Source organism: Lithobates pipiens, unplaced genomic scaffold (genome assembly GCF_037356315.1).
Source record: "Lithobates pipiens isolate NorthernLeopardFrog02 unplaced genomic scaffold, aLitPip1_a1.2 Scaffold_94, whole genome shotgun sequence".
Taxonomy (NCBI): domain Eukaryota; kingdom Metazoa; phylum Chordata; class Amphibia; order Anura; family Ranidae; genus Lithobates; species Lithobates pipiens.
Window position 1 is genome coordinate 1,123,619 of NW_027507917.1, and position 20,653 is coordinate 1,144,271.

The window sequence follows — 20,653 nt, forward strand, 5'->3', positions numbered from 1 at the left end:
CCATCTCCTCGTGCACCATGTCTGCAGCCTCTGACCATCTCCTCGTGCACCATGTCTGCAGCCTCTGACCATCTCCTGCACCATGTCCGCAGCCTCTGACCATCTCCTCGTGCACCATGTCTGCAGCCTCTGACCATCTCCTCCTGCACCATGTCCGCAGCCTCTAACTATCTCCTCCTGCACCATGTCCGCAGCCTCTGACCATCTCCTCGTGCACCATGTCCGCAGCCCCTGACCATCTCCTCCTGCACCATATCCGTAGCCTCTGACCATCTCCTGCACCATATCCGCAGCCTCTGACCATCTCCTGCACCGTATCTGCAACCTCTGACATCTCCTCCTGCATCATGTCAGCAGCCTCTGACCATCTCCTCCTGCATCATGTCCGCAGCCTCTGACCATCTCCTCCTGCAGCATAATTCTTACTTTATTTTCTTCCTGCATATCAAATTTATTTAATTTATATATGGTAAAAGGTGACCAAACAGTTGGGTTTGTATATTCCTCAGTCACATATGTGGGTACAGATCTCATTAGTAGAAATTAAAAAATCTGAAGTGAGATATATTGATAAATATTGTTTCATTTAATATATATATATATATATATATATATATATATATATATCTCCTCCTGCACCATGTCCGCAGCCTCTGACCATCTCCTCCTGCATCATGCTAAAGGAGGTGCCAGAATTTTCCAGAACACCCGTGGTGCTGTGGCTAAACCGTATGGCAGGGTCACAACTGAAAATGATGATTTAATATTTCAAAGCGCAGAAATTTCTGGAGAGTGGGAAATATTGGCACGTGAAGGTATGCATCTTTGATATTGATTGAAGCCAAAAAAACTCCCCTCCTTGCAGGATGGAAACAACCCATCGGGTTATGAAAGGAGCGGATGCTTAAGTGCCTATTCAGATCTTTGAGATGTAGAATGGGTCTTACCTCTCTGTTTGGTTCTGGAACTGTAAAAGGTTTAAATCAAAACCTGTGCCCTCTGAGATCACCGACTGGGATAATAGAAGATCCAGAGACCAGAAAGAGAGACTTCCTTTTCTCTGGATCCTTGGGAACATTTTCCCTTAGAAAAAAAACGAGGAGACGGAAACTCTTGGAACTCTAGTTTGTAACCTAGAGAAAAAAAAACTCCAGAAGCCACCCATCTGTCTTGACATTGTTCCTGCCAGATATTGAGAATTGCAGGAGCCTTCCCCCCCACCCGAGCGAGCGGGGGGGGGGGGGGTGCCCCTTCGTGAGGAGGCTTTAGCATCCTGCTTTGTGTACTTTCTGCCCCAAGATCTCTTCTGACCATGATGCTGCCCTTGGGGACTTCCCCTTGAACCTGACGGGTGAGGCAGTCGAGACTGCCTAGAGGCTGATGCCCCTGGCACAGGAGAGGCAGCACGATTAAAAAGGGAGAAATATTTGAACTTCTTCTTTACTGGTAAGAGAGAGCTTTTCCCATTAGAGATCCTTTGGATGTATTTATCCAGATCTTCCCCAAACAGCCGTTCACCATGAAAGGGGAAACTGGCCAAGAGTTTCTTGCACAGTGCTTCAGCTGACCAATTTTTCAGCCATAAAACTCTGTGAGAATGCACTAGTCCAAGCATAAGCCATAAGGCTTAAATGATAGAATCTTTCATAGCATCTACTGTGAGACATAGTGAATCTATTACACCAGCCCATTGCTGGGCCTGCCGATCAGGCCGAATTTTAAGTATCTCCACAAACTGTTCCTTAATGGACTGAGATACACCAATTGCTGCAAGAACCGGCTGCGCTACTGAACTTGCTAAAGACATATTACTTTTAGAAAGAAATTCCAACTTTTTATCTGTTGGATCTGTTAACATTCTCCACCAGACATGTGAGATTCTTGTTCATTGAGGCAATTGCAGCATCAATTGCTGGAACCCCCCCCCCCATTTCTTATAGAAATCCTCTTCCATAGGATATAGTGTTGGGAGTTTCTTGGGAGGATAATATTGTTTATCCAAATGTTGCCATTCAGAATACATAAGCTTTTTTTAGCCATGAATGAATAGGAAAAAACATCCCCAGGTGGAGGAGGTTCTAATGAACCCCTTTAGAGGCAGGTTCCTCAAGAGCCTGCGCTGCAGGCAACGAAAAGGTTGAGTAAGGGAGTACACAAGCAACCCGTCTCTGTGATGCTACTCCTTCCATATTAGGATCCTCAGAAGAGGATAAATAAGTGCCTTCCAAATCTTTGGGAAGATCTACCTGATCCCCAACCTCCTGCACCTCAACAAGAGGGTCCTGAGCACTGGATGGGGATCTGCTACGTTTAGACCCACTATGGAGAGACATCATAACATCAATTACAAATGGTAGAAGAAAAAAAAAAAAACCTCCTGTGTGATATATCCAGGGACTGAAGTGTTTTATGCAACAACAGTTTCCTCTGACGGCTCAATCAGACCAGCTGCATCCCTCTCAGAGGAGGAGGACATTCCTTTGGAAATGGATTTCGTTTATAGTGAAAACAGGGGGGACTGTGCGCCCCCCGTGACACCCAGACTGCGCCCCGTCACACCCAGACTGCGCCCCGTCACACCCAGACTGCGCACCCCCCGTGACATCCAAACTGCGCACCCTCCCCTCACACCCAGACTGTGCCCACCCCCCCGTCACACCCAGACTGCCCCCTCCCGTCACACCCAGACTGCGCACCCCCCGTCTCACCCAGACTGCTCCCTCCCGTCACACCCAGACTGCGCCCCCCGTCACACCCAGACTGCGCCCCCCCGTCACACCCAGACTGCGCCCCCCCGTCACACCCAGACTGCGCCCCCCCGTCACACCCAGACTGCGCCCCCCCGTCACACCCAGACTGCGCCCCCCCGTCACACCCAGACTGCCCCCTCCGTCACACCCAGACTGCCCCCCCCCGTCACACCCAGACTGCGCCCCCCCGTCACACCCAGACTGCGCCCCCCCGTCACACCCAGACTGCGCCCCCGTCACACCCAGACTGCTCCCCCCCGTCACACCCAGACTGCTCCCCCCCGTCACACCCAGACTGCGCCCCCCCGTCACACCCAGACTGCGCCCCCCCGTCACACCCAGACTGCGCCCCCCCGTCACACCCAGACTGCGCCCCCCCGTCACACCCAGACTGCGCCCCCCCGTCACACCCAGACTGCGCCCCCCCGTCACACCCAGACTGCGCGCCCCCGTCACACCCAGACTGCGCGCCCCCGTCACACCCAGACTGCCCCCTCCCGTCACACCCAGACTGCCCCCTCCCGTCACACCCAGACTGCCCCCTCCCGTCACACCCAGACTGCCCCCTCCCGTCACACCCAGACTGCGCCCCCCCGTCACACCCAGACTGCGCCCCCCGTCACACCCAGACTGCCCCCCGTCACACCCAGACTGCCCCCCGTCACACCCAGACTGCGCCCTCCCGTCACACCCAGACTGCCCCCCGTCACACCCAGACTGCGCCCTCCCGTCACACCCAGACTGCCCCCCGTCACACCCAGACTGCGCCCCCCGTCACACCCAGACTGCGCCCCCGTCACACCCAGACTGCGCCCCCGTCACACCCAGACTGCGCCCCCCGTCACACCCAGACTGCGCCCCCCCGTCACACCCAGACTGCGCCCCCCCGTCACACCCAGACTGCGCCCCCGTCACACCCAGACTGCGCCCCCCCGTCACACCCAGACTGCGCCCCCCCGTCACACCCAGACTGCGCCCCCCCGTCACACCCAGACTGCGCCCCCCCGTCACACCCAGACTGCGCCCCCCCGTCACACCCAGACTGCGCCCCCCCGTCACACCCAGACTGCGCCCCCCCGTCACACCCAGACTGCGCGCCCCCGTCACACCCAGACTGCCCCCTCCCGTCACACCCAGACTGCCCCCTCCCGTCACACCCAGACTGCGCCCCCCCGTCACACCCAGACTGCGCCCCCCCGTCACACCCAGACTGCGCCCCCCGTTACACCCAGACTGCCCCCTCCCGTCACACCCAGACTGCCCCCCGTCACACCCAGACTGCCCCCCGTCACACCCAGACTGCGCCCTCCCGTCACACCCAGACTGCCCCCCGTCACACCCAGACTGCGCCCCCCGTTACACCCAGACTGCCCCCCGTCACACCCAGACTGCGCCCCCGTCACACCCAGACTGCGCCCCCCCGTCACACCCAGACTGCCCCCCCGTCACACCCAGACTGCCCCCTCCCGTCACACCCAGACTGCGCCCCCCCGTCACACCCAGACTGCGCCCCCCCGTCACACCCAGACTGCGCCCCCCCGTCACACCCAGACTGCCCCCTCCCGTCACACCCAGACTGCCCCCTCCCGTCACACCCAGACTGCGCCCCCCCGTCACACCCAGACTGCGCCCCCCCGTCACACCCAGACTGCGCCCCCCGTCACACCCAGACTGCCCCCCCCGTCACACCCAGACTGCCCCCTCCCGTCACACCCAGACTGCGCCCCCCCGTCACACCCAGACTGCGCCCCCCCGTCACACCCAGACTGCGCACCCCCGTCACACCCAGACTGCGCCCCCGTCACACCCAGACTGCGCCCCCCCGTCACACCCAGACTGCGCCCCCGTCACACCCAGACTGCGCCCCCGTCACACCCAGACTGCCCCCTCCCGTCACACCCAGACTGCGCCCCCCCGTCACACCCAGACTGCGCCCCCCCGTCACACCCAGACTGCGCCCCCCCGTCACACCCAGACTGCGCGCCCCCGTCACACCCAGACTGCCCCCTCCCGTCACACCCAGACTGCCCCCTCCCGTCACACCCAGACTGCCCCCCCCGTCACACCCAGACTGCGCCCCCGTCACACCCAGACTGCGCCCCCCCGTCACACCCAGACTGCGCCCCCGTCACACCCAGACTGCCCCCTCCCGTCACACCCAGACTGCGCCCCCCCGTCACACCCAGACTGCGCCCCCCCGTCACACCCAGACTGCGCCCCCCCGTCACACCCAGACTGCGCCCCCCCGTCACACCCAGACTGCGCGCCCCCGTCACACCCAGACTGCCCCCTCCCGTCACACCCAGACTGCCCCCTCCCGTCACACCCAGACTGCCCCCAGTCACACCCAGACTGCCCCCTCCCGTCACACCCAGACTGCCCCCAGTCACACCCAGACTGCGCCCCCCCGTCACACCCAGACTGCGCCCCCCGTTACACCCAGACTGCCCCCTCCCGTCACACCCAGACTGCCCCCCGTCACACCCAGACTGCGCCCTCCCGTCACACCCAGACTGCCCCCCGTCACACCCAGACTGCGCCCCCCGTCACACCCAGACTGCGCCCCCCGTTACACCCAGACTGCCCCCCGTTACACCCAGACTGCGCCCCCGTCACACCCAGACTGCGCCCCCGTCACACCCAGACTGCGCCCCCGTCACACCCAGACTGCGCCCCCCCGTCACACCCAGACTGCGCCCCCGTCACACCCAGACTGCGCCCCCGTCACACCCAGACTGCCCCCTCCCGTCACACCCAGACTGCCCCCTCCCGTCACACCCAGACTGCGCCCCCCCGTCACACCCAGACTGCGCCCCCCCGTCACACCCAGACTGCGCCCCCCCGTCACACCCAGACTGCGCCCCCCCGTCACACCCAAACTGCGCCCCCCGTCACACCCAGACTGCGCCCCCGTCACACCCAGACTGCCCCCTCCCGTCACACCCAGACTGCCCCCTCCCGTCACACCCAGACTGCCCCCTCCCGTCACACCCAGACTGCCCCCCGTCACACCCAGACTGCGCCCCCCCCGTCACACCCAGACTGCGCCCCCCGTTACACCCAGACTGCCCCCCGTCACACCCAGACTGCGCCCTCCCGTCACACCCAGACTGCCCCCCGTCACACCCAGACTGCCCCCCGTCACACCCAGACTGCGCCCCCCGTTACACCCAGACTGCCCCCCGTCACACCCAGACTGCTCCCCCGTCACACCCGGACTGCTCCCCCGTCACACCCAGACTGCGCCCCCCCGTCACACCCAGACTGCGCACCCCCCATGTAGACAGGTATCTCGGTGTGTCTCGCAGACGATCATTGGGTGGGTGAGGGGGTCAGTCTGCAGCCTCTCTGCGCTCTGTTTATCTTGTCTGAAATCTGCACATGCGCAGTAGTAGCAGAGGAGACTTTATTTCATGGAACACCGAGAGGAACTGTCTGTGTATGTACTATTATTGAGGCACAACACCAGCTCCGTCTAGGAACCATTTGTTTTTTTTCGGTTACCGGGGGAAGAGATTAGTAGGACACACTCGTGATAGGCAGGAGTACTGGGGGCGGGGACAGTGACGTAATGGGCGGTGCTGATGGTCTCAGAGGAGAGGCGGGAACATGCGGCGGAAGTGGGTGTGATTTGTACAATGTACCGGAAGTAGTAGTGTGGGGGAGAGGGGCGGCCTGTCAGGGGAGGAGAGACCGGAGGAAGAGGACCTGAGCCCGGGGGGAGGAGGAGAGGTGAGGCCGGGGATGTGTATCCGAGAGATCCGAGTATATACTATATATGTGTTTGGTCTGATCATATACTCCATACACAGACTGTACAGAATACCCTCCCCCCATCATATATGCTATATACCATCATATCCCCCCACTATATATGCATGTATACCCTCCCCCATCATATATGCTATATACCATCATATCCCCCACTATATATACATGTATACCCTCCCCCATCATATATACCATCATATCCCCCCCACTATATATGCATGTATACCCTCCCCCATCATATATGCTATATACCATCATATCCCCCCACTATATATGCATGTATACCCTCCCCCATCATATATGCTATATACCATCATATCCCCCCACTATATATACATGTATGCCCTCCCCCATCATATATGCTATATACCATCATATCCCCCACTATATATGCATGTATACCCTCCCCCATCATATATGCTATATACCATCATATCCCCCACTATATATACATGTATACCCTCCCCCATCATATATGCTATATACCATCATATCCCCCCACTATATATACATGTATGCCCTCCCCCATCATATATGCTATATACCATCATATCCCCCACTATATATACATGTATACCCTCCCCCATTATATATATATATATCCCCCGCTATATATCCATGTGTACCCTACCCCATTATATATATATATATATATATCCCCCCGCTATATATACATGTATACCCTCCCCCATCATAAATGCTATATACCATCATATCCCCCACTATATATATATATATATATATATGTGTGTGTGTGTACACACACCCTCCCCCATCATATATATATATCTCATATCCCCCACTATATATACCCTCCCCCATCATATATTCTATATACCATCATATCCCCCCCACTATATACAGGTACACCCGCCCCATCATATATATATATATATATATATCCCCCACTCTATATACATGAATACCCTCCCCCATCATATATTCTATATACCATCATATCCCCCTCTATATACATTTACGCCCCCCATCATATCCCCCAATCTATATATACATGAACACCCTCCATTATATATATATATATATATATACACATATAATATCCCCCAATCTATGTACATGTGACATGCAGACTGCCCCCCCCCCTTCTCCTGGTGCCCCCCCCTCTCCTCGCCCCCCCCCTCTCCTCGTCCCCCCCTCTCCTCGTCCCCCCCCTCTCCTCGTCCCCCCCTCTCCTCGTCCCCCCCTCTCCTCGTCCCCCCCTCTCCTCGTCCCCCCCCTCCTCGTCCCCCCCCTCTCCTCGTCCCCCCCCCTCTCCTCGTCCCCCCCCTCTCCTCGTCCCCCCCCTCTCCTCGTCCCCCCCCTCTCCTCGTCCCCCCCCTCTCCTCGCCCCCCCTCTTCTCCTCCCCCTTCTCGTTTTTCATAGTTACATATTTGGTGAGGTTGAAAAAAAGACAGAAGTCCATCAAGTCCAACCCATGTGTGTGATTATATGTCAGTATTACATTGTATATCTCTGTATGTTGTGGTCATTCAGGTGATTATCTAATAGTTTTTTAAAATTATCAATGCTCCCCGCTGAGACCACCACCTGTGGAAGGGAATTCCACATCCTTGCCGCTCTTACACCCCTTTCACCCTGTGTTGCCCATAGCGACGGCGGATTTGCGACGCATTTCGGCTGATTCCGGGGGGGGGGGGGGGGGCACTTTTACCCCACGCTAGCGGCTGAGAAAAGGTTAAAACTGCCCACAATAGCGACGGTATAGCCATCTCCCCAACCTTTGTAACCAGATGTCCTTCCTCATTCTTTATGGGGCCAATATGGTCTGTCCTCCCTTATTTACCGTTTACATAGTTAAAGAATTTCTTGGGATTTGTTTTTGCTCTCCTCCGCTATGTGTCTTTCATGTTCTATCTTAGCCGTCCTTATTACACCCTTACATTTCTTGTCGCATTCTTTATAAAGTCTGAATGCTGATGATGATCCCTCAGCCTTGTATTTTTTGAAGGCCTTCTCTTTTGCTTTTATATGGATTTTTACATTGGAGTTAAGCCATCCAGGACTTTTGTTGGCTCTTTTAAATTTATTACCCAATGGGATGCATTGGCTAATGCCCTTATTTAATATGTTCTTAAAGAAAACCCATCTCTCCTCCGTGTTCTTTGTTCCTAAGATTTTATCCCAATTTATGCCTTCTAGTAAGGTTCGTAGTTTAGGGAAGTTGGCTCTTTTTAAATTCAGTGTCTTTGTATTCCCCTTATGTTTCCTATTTCTGTGATTTATACTGAATCCAATTGACCTGTGATCGCTGTTCCATAAATTGCCCCGTATTTCCACATCCGTGATCAGGTCTGTATTGTTGGTAATCAGTAGATCCAGTAACACTTTATTTCTAGTTGGTGCGTCTACCATCTGACCCATGAGATTGTCCTGCAAGACATTTAGGAACTGGCGAGCCTTAGATGAATGTGCGGTTCCCTCCGCCCAGTCTATGTCTGGATAATTAAAATCCCCCATTATGATAACACTTCCCATCCTTACTGCTAATCCAAATTGTGATAGGAGGTCCGTCTCTCCCTCCCCCCTCAGGATAGGGGGCCTATAGCATAATACCAGTATTATTTTCCCCTTAGCTTCATCCCTTTGGAGCTCTACCCATAAGGATTCCACCTCCTCCCTACCCCTCCTAGTCATCGCTCACATTCACTTGTACATTATTCTCGATATACAGGCATACCCCCCCCCCCCATTTTTTTACCCTCTCTATCCCTGCGATAAAAGGAATTACCTTGGCTGGCAACCATTCAATCATGAGAGTTGTTGAACCAGGTCTCTGAAATTCCCACAAAATCCAAATCCTCCTCGTACAACAGTATCTCCAGTTCACCCATCTTGTCCGCCAGGCTCCTGGCATTGGTGAACATGCCACCTAGTTTAGACCGGGCGCATATTATCCTCTTATTGGGCGTTCTGAGATTGTAACTAGGACTTGTTACTATACTTACCTCGGGTTTATGTGCTTTGCTTTATTTTCTCTTCACTTTTTTTTTTTTCTCTTCTTGTTTTTTTTTCTCTTCTCCTCTCTTTTCGGTTTCCCCTCATCTTTTCTTTGCCTACACAGAGCTCTCTTCTATCATTCGCTCAGCCAGTTCAGTTGGTGGGTGCCCCTGTTCTGCCGTATAGTGTCCAGCCATCATATAGCGTCCGCCCCGTACTGCGCATGCGCAGTACAGAGCAGACGAAGCTTCGGAAAATCTCCGAAGCTGAACGGCGCCTGCGCCGCGAGTGGAGGTGGTAGCCCCACCATCCAAGCGGACATAGGGTTGTGAATATTAGAGGGCCCCTCACGGGCGAGCTTCAGATGGTGGGGCTAGAACCTGGACTCACGGCGCAGGCGCCGTTCATCCTCGGCAATTTTCGGAATCTGTGTTGCTGTGTACTGCGCATGCGCAGTACACAGCGGACACTATCGGATGGAGGACGTTATATGACAAAACACCAATACCCACTGATCGCCTTGTGCTGTAGCAAATGGTAGCACAGCCGGTGCGGCAGGCACCTCGCTCATACGCCCCCCTACCCTCTTCTCCTCTTTTTTTTCTCTCTCTCTCTTTTTTTTTTTTTTTTTCTTCTCCTTTTTTTTCTTCTCCTTTTTTTTTTCTCTTCTCTTTTTTTTCTCCTCTCCTTTTTTTTTTCCTCTTCTTTTTTTTTTCTCTCTCTTCTCCTCCTTTTTTTTTATTTTTCTCTTCTTGTTTTTCTATTTTTTTTTCTCTCTTCTTCTCTCTTTTTGGTTTCCCCTTATCTTTTGTTTGCCTACACAGAGCTCTCTTCTGTCATTCGCTCAGCCAGTTCAGTTGGTGGGTGCAAGCCATAAATCATTGGCCGGTACCCGCAGATCGGCTTGTGCTGTAGCAAATGGCAGCACAGCCGGTGCGGCGGGCGCCTCGCTCATAGGCCCCCCCCCCCCCCACCCTCTTCTCCTCGTTTTTTTTTCTCTCTTCTCCTTTTTTTTCCTCCTTCCTTTTTTTTTTTCTCTTCTCTTTTTTTTTTTTTCTCTTCTCTTTTTTTTTTCTCTCTTCTCCTCCTTTTTTTTTTTTTTTTCTCTTCTCCCTTTTTCGGTTCCCCCTCATCTTTTGTTTGCCTACACAGAGCTCTCTTCTGTCATTCGCTCAGCCAGTTCAGTTGGTGGTTACAAGCCATAAATCGTTGGCCGGTACCCGCAGATCGGCTTGTGCTGTAGCAAATGGCAGCACAGCCGGTGCGGCGGGCGCCTCTCTCATACGCCACCCCCACCCCCACCCTAAAATAATGTGACATGACATACATGATCTGGCACATCGGGGCCACCCTGCTGCAGTATAACTGGTGGACGGTCCTGAAGGGGTTTGCATAGACAAGCAAAGGGACCCAGTGATGGGAATCGCTGGGCCTAAAATAAGAGATGAGATGAAAGCGGAAAGGTTTAGAAATGTTTCCGGCATGTAGATGAGGGTGAATGAGGACCCAGGGAGGGGGAAATATAAGCAGATTGATCTTTTGCGTCTCTTTGGTAGTAATGTGTTTGGTCTCTCCTTTTGCAGTAGGTGAGGGGCCACCATGGAAGACAAGAATGTGGGCACAGAGGTGGTGAAGGTCGAGTCCCCGGACATCATACTGGATGAGGTGCAGCTGAAGAGCGAGCCGCAGATGGACGAGGCAGTGATGGGGGAACCCATGGACTGCCTGGTGGATTATCATTTAGGAACGCAGCTGGCGGTGGAGCAGGAGATCCAGATCGGGGACGGCGCCCCGCCGCGCCTGGACTACGACGCGAGCTTCCCGCCTAAAAAGAACGCCAAGCCGCGGCAGAGGAGGCCGTCCGGCGAGCGGAACTTTACCTGCGGGCAGTGCGGCAAATGCTTCCTGCGCAGCACGGACCTGGCCAAACACGAGAAGGCGCACGCCGAGGAGAAAACCTACACCTGCAGCATCTGCGGGAAGAGCTTCCGCAGGCACACCTCCCTCCTGATCCACGCCCGAATCCACACCGGGGAGCGCCCGTATCAGTGCACGCAGTGCGGGAAAAGCTTCGTGCAGCGGCAGCACCTCACCACCCACCAACGCACGCACACCGGAGAGAAGCCTTTCCAGTGTATAGAGTGCGGCAAGGGATTCCGCTGGAGGTCTGAGCTCCTCAAACATCAGAAGAACCACACTGACAAGGTGAGAGCCCAGAACTAGTGTGACCCGGGGGGGAGGGGTGTCTGTGTACGTGCGGTAAATGCGTTGTCACCCTACACCGGGACTACAGAACACCTCACCTTCTCTTTTTCTCTGAGTTAGGTGTTATGGAGAACTGAGAAGAACAGGGTAAGAGTGCAGCAATGACAAAGATCATCACCTTCCTCCATACATCAGACCAGAGCACCTTCCTCCATACATCAGACCAGATCACCTTCCTCCATACATCAGAGCAGATCACCTTCCTCCATACATCAGAGCAGATCACCTTCCTCCATACATCAGACCAGATCACCTTCCTCCATACATCAGACCAGAGCACCTTCCTCCATACATCAGACCAGATCACCTTCCTCCATACATCAGAGCAGATCACCTTCCTCCATACATCAGAGCAGATCACCTTCCTCCATACATCAGACCAGAGCACCTTCCTCCGTACATCAGACCAGATCACCTTCCTCCATACATCAGACCAGATCACCTTCCTCCATACATCAGAGCAGATCACCTTCCTCCATACATCAGACCAGAGCACCTTCCTCCATACATCAGACCAGATCACCTTCCTCCGTACATCAAACCAGATCACCTTCCTCCATACATCAGACCAGATCACCTTCCTCCATACATCAGACCAGATCACCTTCCTCCATACATCAGACCAGATCACCTTCCTCCATACATCAGAGCAGATCACCTTCCTCCATACATCAGACCAGATCACCTTCCTCCATACATCAGAGCAGATCACCTTCCTCCATACATCAAACCAGATCACCTTCCTCCATACATCAGACCAGATCACCTTCCTCCATACATCAGACCAGATCACCTTCCTCCATACATCAGAGCAGATCACCTTCCTCCATACATCAGACCAGAGCACCTTCCTCCATACATCAGACCAGATCACCTTCCTCCGTACATCAAACCAGATCACCTTCCTCCATACATCAGACCAGATCACCTTCCTCCATACATCAGACCAGATCACCTTCCTCCATACATCAGACCAGATCACCTTCCTCCATACATCAGACCAGATCACCTTCCTCCATACATTTTGGGAGTCTCCCACATGCCTTTTTTCGCAAACTCATAACGCTCCATTTTGTTTTTTGATGAAAGTAATGTCTTTCTTCTGGCCCCTTTGCAATAAAGCCCAACTCTATGGAGCGTACGGCTTATTCTCCTCCTATGTACAGATACTCCAGTCTCTGCTGTGGAACTCTGCAGCTCCTCCAGGGTTACCTTAGGTCTCTGTGCTCCTCTCTGATTAATGCCCTCCTTGCCCGGTCCATGAGTTTTGGTGTGCGCCCGTCTCTTGGCAGGTTTGCTGTTGTGCCATGTTCTTTCCATTTGGTTATGATAGATTTAATGGCGCTCCTAGGGGATCATCAAAGATTTGGATATTTTTTATAACTTAACCCTGACTTGTACTTCTCAACAACATTGTCCCTTACTTGTTTGGAGAGTTCCTTGGTCTTCAGGGCAGTGTTTGGTTAGTGGTGCCTCTTGCTTAGGTGTTGCCGCCTCTGGGGCCTTTCAAAAAGGTGTGTCTATGTAATGACAGATCATGTGACACTTAGATTGCACACAGGTGACATAATTTCACTAATTATGTGACTTTTGAAGGTATTTGGTGGCACCAGAGCTTTTTATGGGCTTCATAACAAAGGGGTGAATACATACACACATGACAATTTATCAGTTTTTTATGTCAGTGTTATGTTAATATTTTTACTTTCAGCAACTAATTTTACTTCAACTTAGACTATTGTGTTCTGATCCATCACATAGAATTCAGATGAAAAAAACATCAAACTAAAGGCTGGAATGTAACAAAATAGGTAAAAAGTCAAGGGGGGTGAATACTTTTGCAAGACACTGTAAATACATACATATTTTTTTATATATATTACATTTATTACACACTGTGTTACCAAATGTATTGAGACGCCTGCCTTTACACATCACATGAACTGTAAGACCCAAGCCTTTTTCATTTTACTGACAGTAAAAGTGATCAGAGCAGCTAAACAGCCGCTCAGTTGTTCTTTTTACAAGTGACAGAAAGGGGCGGCACCCTCCTACAGCTCCCGGCTGTGACCATAGAGACCATGGAGGAGAGTCCGGTCCCTGATCCTCTCTATGATATATAAAACCAGAAACAACAAGGATTTTGTCACTTCCAGTTTCGGTCATTTTTTTTTTTTTTTTTTAACCAGCTAATAAAGCAGCCGATGAAATCGATCTTGGCTTAATAAGTTGCTTTGGAGGGCAATGGAGAGATCTGAGGTCTAACAGACCCCAGATATTTCCATAAAGAGGACCTGTCATTCATAGCGTTATTGTGATAGCAATAAAGTTGATTTAAAAAAAAAAGTTAATGAAACACAGAAGTATCCTGGAACCCAAGACTGTGTTCATGTTGAATCCCAATGGCAGCTGTGTTTTAGATCCAAAATTGCCATTTTACCATAGTGGTGCGATCTGGGCACAGTATAGTATTTTATTTATTTTTTCCTGCACTGCCATCTTGGACACAGGAGCTGGCTATCACTTCTGTAAAATGCAAAGTACACCTGCGGCTCTCGCCACATACAGTACTGCATACACCAGCACCCCCACACCTCTGGCCACATACAGTACTGCATACACCAGCACCCCCACACCTCTGCCCACATACAGTACTGCATACACCAGCGCCCCCCGCACCTCTGCCCACATACAGTACTGCATACACCAGCACCCCCACACCTCTGCCCACATACAGTACTGCATACACCAGCACCCCCCACACCTCTGGCCACATACAGTACTGCATACACCAGCACCCCCCGCACCTCTGCCCACATACAGTACTGTATACACCAGCGCCCCCCGCACCTCTGGCCACATACAGTACTGCATACACCAGCACCCCCACACCTCTGCCCACATACAGTACTGCATACACCAGCGCCCCCCGCACCTCTGCCCACATACAGTACTGTATACACCAGCGCCCCCCGCACCTCTGCCTACATACAGTACTGCATACACCAGCGCCCCCCGCACCTCTGCCCACATACAGTACTGTATACACCAGCGCCCCCCGCACCTCTGCCCACATACAGTACTGTATACACCAGCGCCCCCCGCCACCTCTGACCACATACAGTACTGAATACACCAGCGCCCCCGCACCTCTGACCACATACAGTACTGAATACACCAGCGCCCCCCGCACCTCTGCCCACATACAGTACTGTATACACCAGCACTCCCCCTCACCGCTGCCCACATACAGTACTGAATACACCAGCACCCCCGCACCTCTGCCCACATACAGTACTGCATACACCAGCACTCCCCCTCACCGCTGCCCACATACAGTCCTGCATACACCAGCACCCCCCGCACCTCTGCCCACATACAGTACTGCATACACCAGCACCCCCACACCTCTGCCCACATACAGTACTGAATACACCAGCACCCCCGCACCTCTACCCACATACAGTCCCTGCATACACCAGCACCCCCCGCACCTCTGACCACATACAGTACTGCATACACCAGCACCCCCCGCACCTCTGCCCACATACAGTACTGCATACACCAGCACCCCCCGCACCTCTGCCCACATACAGTTTTTATTACTGTATTGGCAGAATCTAGACCGGTTGCATTGTGTATAAAGGAAGGAGCTATGGGCAAAATTAGAAACCTGCCCAGCTGGTTCAACATTAAGTATTTGAATGTGCGTAGCCTGGGCACGGGGTTACTTTTTTTGGGGCAGCAGAAAGGGATTTTGTCACACAAAAAGCTTTAATATTTGTAAAATGAATAAAGAGAAGGCTCTCGTCCCTGGCAGATGAAATGTGGTGTTTTGTGTTGCAGTCCTCGGTGGGGTTCGATGACCTGGCGGCCTCGTTCTCTAAGGAGAATGGATGGAGCTGGAGGAGTGGCAGAAGGAGCTGTACAGGAATGTGATGAAGGAGACCTCGGAGACGCTCATCTCGCTCGGTAAGACCCGTCGCCCGGTGATAAAGCCGGCTTCACTGACTCGCCAGCACACCGTGAAAGATTCAATATTAGGGGTCACCCAATATCATTTTATTCAGGGCCAATACCATACCGACTCTTCGGACACTTTTCAGGCCGATATCAGGTGCCGATATTTTGTACATTTAAAGTTTTGAAAAATAAACACAATTTTCTACACAAATCTGGTATAAACTGAACATGTTAAAGTTTATTAACATTGTAAACATTAAGAGCTCGTTATTCACACCATACCTGTATGAAAACTGATGCTGGCTGCCTGGCCAGCCTGGCAACTTGCTGTGAGTGGGTGGCTGCTGGCTTGCCTGACACCATGCTCTGGGTGGCTGCTGGCTGGCTGCCCTGGCACCATGCTGTGGGTGGCTGCTGGCTGGCTGCCCTGGCACCATGCTGTGGGTGGCTGCTGGCTGGCTGCCCTGGCACCATTCTGTGGGTGGCTGCTGGCTGGCTGCCCTGGCACCATTCTGTGGGTGGCTGCTGGCTGGCTGCCCTGGCACCATTCTGTGGGTGGCTGCTGGCTGGCTGCCCTGGCACCATGCTGTGGGTGGCTGCTGGCTGGCTGCCCTGGCACCATGCTGTGGGTGGCTGCTGGCTGGCTGCCCTGGCACCATGCTGTGGGTGGCTGCTGGCTGGCTGCCCTGGCACCATGCTGTGGGTGGCTGCTGGCTGGCTGCCCTGGCACCATGCTGTGGGTGGCTGCTGGCTGGCCTGGCACCATGCTGTGGGTGGATGCTGGCTGGCCTGGCACCATGCTGTGGGTTGCCGCCGGCCTGGCGCCATGCTGTGGGTGGCTGCTGGCTGGCCTGGCACCATGCTGTGGGTGGCTGCTGGCTGGCTGGCCTGGCACCATGCCGTGGGTGGCTGCTGGCTGGCTGGCCTGGCACCATGCCGTGGGTGGCCGCTGGCTGGCTGGCCTGGCACCATGCCGTGGGTGGCTGCTGGCTGGCCTGGCACCATGTTGTGGGTGGCTGCTGGCTGGCTGGCTGGCCTGGCACCATGCTGTGGGTGGCTGCTGGCTGGCTGGCCTGGCACCATGCTGTGGGTGGCTGCTGGCTGGCCTAGCACCATGCTGTGGGTGGCTGCTGGCTGGCTGGCCTGGCACCATGCTGTGGGTGGCTGCTGGCTTGCAGATGGGCATGCAGAACCCGGGATACATAACGAGGTTTGGGGGGTGGGGAGGATTCGAAATTTCTTGGCGCCTGGGGTTTGTGGAGCCCTGCTTTAACCTCTTCAGGTTTTTTTCTTCCTGTGTGTCACCACATGTACACACAGGAGGTCATTTTACCTATGGCTGCTCTAAAATACAGGCAACGCTGCATTTTATTGAGGCGCACCGTGCCAAATCACATGGCAATGTACAGCAACTCAGAGTATCGTGCTGCTGTATTTTGCCATGAATGAAGTGTATGTTTTGTACACTTGAAATAAAGTTTGGACAAAAAAAAAAGAAAGGGGGGGACCATGTGATGCACTGAATCATGCACCACACTACCCCCTGCTCCGTTTCCACGTGGATTACAAATCTTGCTCCCTGCTGTGTGACCTGCTTCCTCGCAGACCATGGCCTGGGGGCTCGGGGACCTCTGGTGTAGAGGGAGGAACCATCCTCTTTTTGGTAGCTCCCCCCCCCCCCCCCCCCCAAGGAGTTGTGGCTGAATAACCCCTCCCCTTACCGTATCTCAGTTTTTTCGCCAGTGTCTTAGGTGTTGGTCACGAGTAAAGACGTGCTGTGCTGAGCTTCACGGGAAAAAATCTTGCTGGCGCAAGCCATGCATCCGGATCCATTCAAAATGTCGGTTCAGGCTGAATTGAATGGTACCCGGGCCTCGTGGCGGAAGAAACAACATTTTTTGCCTTCAACACTTCTCTTTTTAAATAGCTGGACCCCGGGATCCAGTGCTTTAGCTTTTTTTTCAGCCATTTTCCTGGCGGGGTGCTTTACAGGTCCAGGGGTGTGGGACCCCCCCCCCGATAAAAAGGGGCCCTGGTCCCTGAAGGTTTTTTTTAAACGGAGCCCATCGTGAGTGGTGAAGGATTGCGTCCTGTCTGGTTTTAACCACAGAACCCTGCAGCTGGATATAAAGTAAGGGAGATTTCCAATTCTTGTGGCTTCTCTTTTAAAATAAATGTTGTCATGCCTAAAGTCGCCACTGGGGGCTGTCAAGAGCACGTACCTGTTCCATGCTCATCAGTCTCGCTCTGTGTCCATACAAAGCTGCACGCTTCCTCCAGCCCAAGCCCCAGGTAAGACAGGAGAAGGTTTTTTTTTTTTTTCCAGGAAGCAGAAGGCGCATGGGCCAGTCGGCAGTATGCCGCTCCTGCTGCAGGAGCTTCTTTTCAGTGCTATTTAAGCCCATTTATTTTGTATTGACTCAGATTGCACCGCAAAGTATCGGTGCTCGGTATCAGTGAATACTTGACCCAAAGTATCGCTACTAGGTCTCGCCGGTATCAGTGTAACCCTACCTATAATTATGTGAGTGTGTGTACTTTCCTCCCATGTGATGTATTCTGCGTCCCTAATCTGCACTGTCTTGTCTCCTATCCAGGTGAGGGACTGGTAGAGAAAGCCATCGGTGAGAAGACCTCGGCAGAGGTGGCCGGCGCTCCCAGCCTGGGTGGCGATTGTACGAATAACCTACCGCTGTGCGCCGAGGAGGCGGCGGGTGGAGGGGAAGTGCCGCTGACTCAGACGCTGGACCTGGCTGAGGGGAAGGCGCCATCTTTTACAGAGGGGGTGGATAAGATCCGGATGAAGTTCCTGGACCGCTCGGAAGCCGGTAACGCCCAGCGGCCGCACGCCTGCGCGGAATGCAGCAAGGTCTTTTACAACAAGCGAACGTTGAAGGCCCACCTGCAGGGCCCACCTCGGAGAACGATCGTACATTTGTAATGTGTGCGGGAAGTGTTTCCGGCGCCACACGTCGCTGCTTATTCACGAACGCATTCACACCGGTGAGCGCCCCTATCACTGCGCACAGTGCGGCAAGAGCTTCGTACAGAGGCAGCACCTGAGCACCCACCAGAAGACCCACACAGGAGAGAAGCCTTTCCAGTGCACTGACTGCAAGAAAGGCTTCCGATGGCGCTCCGAGCTGCTGAAACACCAGAAGGTCCACCAGGAAGAGGTGGGTTAAAGGTTTGGTCAGTACATTGAAAGGACACCGGGTGCTGCTATTTAGAGGCCTGCTCTTGTTTAGTGTCAGCGAGTTGTGCTTGTAGTAGAGTGTTCTATCACAGGTCCTCATTACATGCCCCACCAGGGAGAGGCGAGGTCGGGGGGAGGGGGTAGCCTGAACCTCCTCCCCCCCTCTCTCTTCCCTCCTCCCTTCCTAACCTCCCCCTCTCTTCCTACCCCTCCTCTCTTCCTCCCTCCTCCCTCTTCCCTCTCTCCTCCTCTTCCCTCTCTTTCTCTCTCTTTCCTCTCTTCCTCCCTCTTCCCTCCCCCCTTCCTCCCTCTCTCCCCTCCCCTCTCTCCTCTCTCCCCCCTTCTCTCTCTTCCTCCCCTTCTCCTCTTCCTCCCCTTCTCTCTCTTCCTCCCCTTCTCTCTCTTCCTCCCCTTCTCTCTCTTCCTCCCCCTTCTCTCTCCCTCCCCCTTCTCTCTCTTCCTCCCCTTCTCTCTCTTCCTCCCTTCTCTCTCTTCCCCCCCTCTTCTCTTCCCCTCTCCTCCCCCTTCCCCTCTCTTCCTCCCCTTCCTCTCTTCCTCCCCCTTCCCTCTCTTCCTCCCCCCTTCCCTCTCTTCCTCCCCCTTCCCTCTCTTCCTCCCCCTTCCCTCTCTTCCTCCCCCCTTCCCTCTCTTCCTCCCCCCTTCCCTCTCTTCCTCCCCCCTTCTCTCTCTTCCTCCCCCCTTCTCTCTCTTCCTCCCCCCTTCTCTCTCTTCCTCCCCCTTCTCCCTCTTCCTCCCCCTTCTCCCTCTTCCTCCCCCTTCTCCCTCTTCCTCCCCCTTCTCCCCTCTTCCTCCCCCTTCTCCCTCTTCCTCCCCCTTCCTCTCTTCCTCCCCTTCTCTCTCTTCCTCCCCCTTCTCTCTCTTCCTCCCCCTTCCCTCTCTTCTCTCTCTTCCTCCCCCTTTCCCTCTCTTCTCTCTCTTTCTCCCCCTTCCCTCTCTTCTCTCTCTTCCTCCCCCTTCCCTCTCTCTTCCTCTCCCTTCCCTCTCTTTCTCCCCCTTCCCTCTCTTTCTCCCCCTTCCCTCTCTTTCTCCCCCTTCCCTCTCTTTCTCCCCTTTCCTCCCCTCTCTTTCTCCCCTTTCCTCCCCTCTCTTTCTCCCCTTTCCTCCTCTCTCTCTCTCCCTCCTTCTCTCTTCCTCCCCCTCCTCTCTTTTCTCTCTCTCTCTCTCTCTCTCTCTCTCTCTCTCTCTCTCTCTCTCTCCCCGCCCCCTCCTCTCTTTTCCCCCCTCTCTATTGCTCCCCCTCCTCGCTTCTCCCCCCTCTCTATTGCTCCCCCTCCTCGCTTCTCCCCCCCTCTCTCTATTCCTCCCCCTCCTCGCTTCTCCCCCCTCTCTCTATTCCTCCCCCTCCTCGCTTCTCCCCCCCTCTCTCTATTCCTCCCCCTCCTCGCTTCTCCCCCCCTCTCTCTATTCCTCCCCCTCCTCTTTTCTCTCCCTCTCCTCTTTCTTCCTCCCTCTCTTTTCTCTCTCTCTCTCTCTCTCTCTCTCTCTCTCTCTCTCTATCTCCACCCCCCTCTTCTCTTCTTTCTCTCCACCCTCCTCTTCTTTCTCTCCACCCTCCTCTTCTCTTCTCTCTTCCGCCCCCTCTTCTCTTCTCTCTTCCGCCCCCTCTTCTCTTCTCTCTTCCGCCTCCTCCCCTCTTCTCTCTTCCGCCCCCTCTTCTCTCTTCCGCCCCCTCTTCTCTCTTCCGCCCCCTCTCTTCTCTTCTCTCTTCCGCCCCCTCTTCTCTTCTCT

At 54.1% G+C, this 20,653-nt stretch overlaps 1 protein-coding gene across 1 annotated transcript in view; it reads left to right on the forward strand.

The window, feature by feature from the left end:
* Positions 1-6,371: 6,371 nt before the first annotated feature.
* Positions 6,372-20,653, forward strand: part of LOC143973735 (uncharacterized) — a gene marked incomplete in the record, with an annotated part of 54,195 nt that continues 39,913 nt past the window's right edge. Inside the window, 6 exon segments of the mRNA XM_077474571.1 lie at positions 6,372-6,482; positions 11,064-11,685; positions 15,592-15,631; positions 15,634-15,717; positions 18,306-18,616; positions 18,618-18,884. Of these exon segments, the coding sequence (XP_077330697.1) occupies positions 11,080-11,685; positions 15,592-15,631; positions 15,634-15,717; positions 18,306-18,616; positions 18,618-18,884 (1,308 nt within the window).